The sequence below is a fragment of the Cinclus cinclus genome, chromosome 14 (genome assembly GCF_963662255.1).
Source record: "Cinclus cinclus chromosome 14, bCinCin1.1, whole genome shotgun sequence".
In the NCBI taxonomy this organism is placed as follows: Eukaryota; Metazoa; Chordata; class Aves; order Passeriformes; family Cinclidae; genus Cinclus; species Cinclus cinclus.
In genome coordinates this window covers 19,971,084-19,976,653 of record NC_085059.1, presented here as the reverse complement: position 1 = coordinate 19,976,653, position 5,570 = coordinate 19,971,084, and the positions used below count along the sequence as shown (strand labels likewise).

The following is a 5,570-nucleotide window of genomic DNA, read 5'->3' as shown; positions in this document are numbered from 1 at the left end:
CTGCCTTTCCAAGCCCTTCCCTTCCAAACCCTTCCTCCACCCCAGGGCAGGCAGAGATGTCCACCCTTCCCCACGCTTTGACAGCCACTTTGGGAAGTTTTCCCTCTATCTCCAGCAGGGAATCCTGCCCAGTCCCTCCTCACCTCACAGGGCAGCTTTGCTTCTGCACTGGATGTGCATGATGGAAAGAGGCAGCAGAGGCAAAAGCTGCTGCCTTAGATCAAAGATCAGCATTGCTGCTGCCTAGTTCTGTAGCAGTTAATGTTGTGCTGTCAATTTTTAAGATAAAATAAATTGCCATCGTGTTTTGCAAGCTAATAAAATGACTTTAATAACATGAACCCAACGCAGTACTTGATACAGCTGAGCAAAAGTGAGCAACTTAATGGTATTTCCATTATGATTAACAGAACAAATAAAAGAGGATCTCTTGCAGGAAGAGGCAGGGTGCTGTGAAACACCCCCCATCACAGCAGCCCACAGTCCCATTTCTGATCTGTGCCATCTTAGCACAGCCTCTGTACAAGGCTCACAGCTCCTAGGCCTGGAAATATAAAATAACACCTTGTCCCCACATCACTACAGGAGCTTCCACACACTGATGGCAGCATGGATGGACTACTTCAAAGGGATGGTTCCTGTCCCTATAATCATGAAGTCCTTAGCAGGATGTCCAGCCTTGACAGACATCATGAACAGACAAAGCCGTATTTCTGCCGTGGATGTCTTCGACCTAAGGAACACACAGAGCTAATTACGAGGCATTTGCAGGCAGCATTCAAACCAGGCACAAATAATTCCAAACTTCCAGCAGCTCTCGTTGCTGGTGTCCTCCTCCCAGCAGCTCTGGTCACCCTGCATGTCTGGGGTGGCTCTGTGTGTATTGGAGTCCTGTCCTGCTTTGGGCTGGGGTTCACTTCAGTCATGAGGACTCCATTAATGAGAATTCATTCTCTCCTCAGCAGCTGGTTCAGTTTTGGGTTCAGTAGAGAGCAATGCTGCTAACACACTGATGGTTAGGCTGTTGCTGAGCAGTGCTTAACCTGAGCCAAGGACCTTTCTGTGCCTTGTGCTCTGCCAGCCAGGAGGTGCACAAAAAGCTGGGAAGGAGCACAGCTGGGGCTGTGACCCAAACTGGCCAAAGGGACATTCCACACCATAGAACACCATGCCCTGTATATGAACTGGGGGGAGATGGCAAGAGGGAGCCAATTGCTGCTCAGGAACAGTGGCTGGACATCAGAGAGCAGGTGACGGGGGAGCAACTAATGGTGCATCATTAGTTTTGGTTGGGTTTGCTCTCTCTCTCTCTCTCTCTCTCTTCCCTCCTTTCTGTGATTGTTATCATTATGATTGCCACTGAATTTGTATTTCGTTAGGCTATTTGAAAGAAAATGAAGAGGCAGATCCAAATAGGGATCCATGTTGTGTTGTATTACCACCAAATGAGAAGGGACCTAAAGAGAAAAAAAACCCATTATAATTAACAGAGAATTGTGGAGATTTGGAGTCTGCCTCTGTTCTGACCTAAGGCTTGCTGCCAGCGAGGGCTGAAGCACCATCCAGAGAGCAGTACACAGGAAAACCCAATTTCACCAATTCAGCCAGACAAGTGTCCCCCTGTGCACTGCTCTGGGACTGTAGGTTGAGCTTACAAAGCATTGCAAAGGAGTAGAAATATTTACACAGAAAGAGCAGGTTATTTATGTCCTAAGCAAACTCTACCCTGCTGCTGCTGCTGGGACGAGTTCTCAACTTTCCCCTTCAATGAAAGGGATGCCACAGAGGTATTGCTATTATCTTCTCTTAATCCTCCCAGAAAACTCCTGGGACTTCCAAGCCTCTTTATCCATAGCCTGGTTTATTCAAGGCATGTCCCAAAGCCCTGAATCCCAGGACCTGTTCCCTTTGCTGCACACACATGTACAAATAAGCACACACTGTAAGGAGTTAGCACTTCTAGAGGTACTCAGTGTAGTCCTTCCTTAAAAATGTTTTATTGACTTCTCCATCTTGCTTTTGACATATGAAATGAGCACTTACCAGTAGGTGCTGCTCCAAATGCTGGAGGTGGTTGCTGCCTTAAGGAGGCATCCATGTTTGAGAGGAATTTCCAGAAAAACGACATAATAGAATCTGCTGTTGATTTCTCCAAAGTAATGGGTGGGTTTGCCACTATCACACCGTCCATGCTAGGAACTGGGTTGCGTTTCCTAAAACGTGCAGAAGGAATCACAGAACCACAGAATTAACTGAGGTGGGAAAAGACCTCCAAAGGCCATCAAGTCCCAACTGTGCCTGATCCCCACCTTGTCCCCAACCCAGAGCACTCAGTGTCACCCCCAGGAATTCCTTGGGCACTCCAGGGATGGGGATCCAAAGCTCCCTGGGCAGTTCCAATCCCTGAGCACCCTTTCCATGCAGAAATTCCTGCTGCTGTCCACCCTGAGCTCCCCTGGCCCAGCCTGAGGCCGTTCCCTCTGCTCCTGTCCCTGTTCCCTGTAGCAGATCCCAAATCTCCCCCGGCTGTCCCCTCCTGTCAGGGAGTTGTGCAGAGCCACAAGGTCCCCCCTGATCCCCCTTTTCTCCAGGCTGAGCCCCTTCCCAGCTCCCTCAGCCCCTCCTGGGGCTCCAGCCCCTTCCCAGCTCCGTTCCCTTCTCTGGACACACTCCAGCCCCTCCATGTCCTTCCTGAATTGAGGGTCCCAGAACTGGACACAGCACTCCCAGTGTGACCTCAGCAGTGCCAGCACAGGGGACACTCAGTGCCCTGCTCCTGCTGCCACACCATTGCTGACACAGGCCAGGGGCCCTTGGCCTCTTGCCCTCCTGGGCTCCTGTTCAGCCAACACTGAGCAGCATTCCCAGTTTCCTTCCCTCCAGGCAGCTTTCCATGGAAACTGGAACTGCATGAGGTCGGTGTGACCACAGTGCAGGACATGGCCCTTGGCCTCACTGAATCTCACACTGCTGGCCCTGGCCCATGGCTCCAGCCTGTCCTGATCCCTCTGCAGAGCTTCCAGCACATCCACACTCCTGCCCAACTTAGTGCTGTCTGTGAACTTACTGAGAGTGCACTCCAGCCCCTCGTCCAGATCATCAATAAAGATATTAAACCTCAGGAAGAGCTTACCTGGCTTTAATTGCTGCAAAAACCTGTAAAGACATTTTGAAAGCAGAATTAGCACAGTGCAGGCACAGGCCAGCCCTGGAGCTGTGTGTCTCTGAGAAGGGAGATGCTGATAGGTACCTTGGTGAAAAGAAGTGTGTCCTTCTGATTTCTCAGAGCCTCCAGCTCCTGAACATCACGGCTGGCTAAATCCTTCTTCTCCTTGTGATTATTCATCTCTCTCTGGATCCGAGAAAGTTGCTGCTCCTCGTGCTTACTGAGAACTTGCAGGACCTCTCTTTTTTTCATCTCTAGCTGCTTATGCATGTCCTTGAACAGGTTCTCCAGCCGTTCCCTCCTCTGTCTCTCCTCAGTCTATTGAGAAAACAATTTCAAAATTGGAAGGGACATTTTCCACATGAGCTCTCACTCAGAAAAAAAATCTGTCTTTTTTTCTGGGATGAGAGAAGTAACTAAATGTAGAAAGTTGGTAAAGTAAAAAACCACACACCAGCCACTAGTTAGGAGGTACAGACTTAAGCTTAATTAAGAATCTACCTCCCAGACTGATAAGAAAGTTGTGCATCATCCTCCCTCAACAAACACGTGAAAAACCACCCAGGAACTAAAAAAGTGTCAGAATCCATTATCTGAGGAAGTGCAAAAGAAAACTTTATCTCATCATTTACCAGACAGCGACCACCCTAAGGTAATATGAGACCTTGAAACAAACCTTTAGTCCATTCTCTTGTTTCACCAGGTGTGCTATGGCTTGATCCAGTGCAGCTTCATGCTTTTTTAGTGTTTCCAGAGTTCCAGGAAGAGATATCTACAAATATAACCGGAAGAAGATATCAGGATAGGACTGGCATAAAGCACGAGATCAGCAGTTTTATGGACAGGGCTTAAGCTACACTTGCAAAAGGTTTGCTCACCGCATGCTCTGAGAGCAAATCAGTAGGTAAATGCTTACGGGAAGGTTTTATCCTTGAACAAATGCCACAGTTACAAGCACAAAGAGGACAATTTGAAGCTTAAAACTGTTAACGTGCACTAACCACATACAAAGCTATTTCCCCTGTTGGCACCTTTCTTTCTGTTACTCTGTCATTAATTATCTTTGCATAAATGCAGCTCAGGCTCAACTTTGGCTCGGAGGTGCACCAAGGACTAAAACTCTTCATGAACACTCAGTCCCACCAGTGTGGCCAAACTCTTCTCTCAGGAGGGGAAAAAAGCGTTTATAACATCTTGTTTTATATCTCAAGGGCCAAACCCAGGCAGAATCTGGGACAAAACTAAGAATAAAAGCCCAGGATTGCAATTGAACCCCGTCCTGGGCGTGCAGGTCTGAAGCAGAAGTTGGCCCCGTGCCATGGGCAGCTCTCCGGGGTTTTCCTGGCGCAATCCACGCCCGTCCCACCGTGCCAGCATCCTCTTACCTGGGAATCCCGGAAAGCCTCCTCCAAAGTGACGATCTGGTGGTTCTTGTGGGACAGGATGGAGCACAGGATGCAGATACACTCCAAGTCCTGCTTACAAAAGCACTCCAGCATTTTGCCGTGCTTGGGGCATCTCCTCTCGGCCAAAGCCTGGCTGTCACAGGGCTCCACCAGCACATGGCTCTTCTGGGTATTCCTGCCGTTGTGTTTGTTCAGGTGAGCCTGGCACAGGGAGGCTTCACAGCTCAGGCAAGTTTTCACCGCGGGCTGGGGCTCCTGGAGGCAGGAATCACACAGAACCACCTCCTCTTCCTGGCCACAGCCTTCCTCCTTCTCCTTGCGCTGCCCTTCCTGCTCTTCCTCCTCTTGGTACTCAGGAGCATCCATAAATTTCTGCACGATGTTGCGGAGATGGAAGTTGGGCTGCAGCTCCCCGACAGAAGATTGGCACAGAGGGCAGCGGGCAGGGCTCTGCTGGCTCCGGAGAGCCTGCTTGATGCAATCCCTGCAAAAGCTGTGGCTACAGCCCAGGGACGTGGGCTCCCTGTAAACATCCAGGCAGATGGGGCACGTCAGCTCCTCCCTTAGCCCGGCCACAATCTCCGCTTGGGCCATGGCGCTGCAGCTCCGGGACAGGGCTGGGACGGAGGGAAGGATTTGCTGGGAAACGAAACAAAAACACGGCCGTGACGAAAAATTCAAATTCGCTTTGTGACGTAGGTTAAAATGCTGCCTCCTCCCCTTTGCAAGGAAGGGTCATCCTTCCCCTCTCGCCAGCTTCCTGCTCTGAGTGCCACGTGTTAAGGAAAAAAAAATTATAACGAGCCCTGTTTAAGGCTTGGGGATTGTTTTCGGCTTTGTCCTGTGCGTAAGAGGTTATTTCAGCCGTAAAGACCTCAGCCATGCTGATGTGATAATTGATAAAAAGATTCGTGTTAATCATAGAAGTATTGGGGTTCACAGAATTCACAGAATTGTATTGGGGTTTGTATAAATCAGAATACTAAGGTCTGAAGTGA

General features: G+C 49.5%; 1 protein-coding gene across 1 annotated transcript; it reads right to left on the bottom strand.

Moving 5' to 3' along the window:
* Window positions 1-280: 280 nt before the first annotated feature.
* On the bottom strand, window positions 281-5,237 carry LOC134049725 (tripartite motif-containing protein 29-like). The gene is made up of 6 exons (XM_062502342.1): window positions 4,552-5,237; window positions 3,843-3,938; window positions 3,251-3,484; window positions 3,134-3,156; window positions 2,044-2,213; window positions 281-733 (listed from the first exon to the last, which is right to left on the bottom strand). The coding sequence occupies exons 1-6, from the start codon at window positions 5,164-5,166 to the stop codon at window positions 690-692; spliced, it is 1,182 nt and encodes a 393-aa protein (XP_062358326.1). The 5' UTR covers window positions 5,167-5,237; the 3' UTR covers window positions 281-689.
* Window positions 5,238-5,570: the final 333 nt, after the last annotated feature.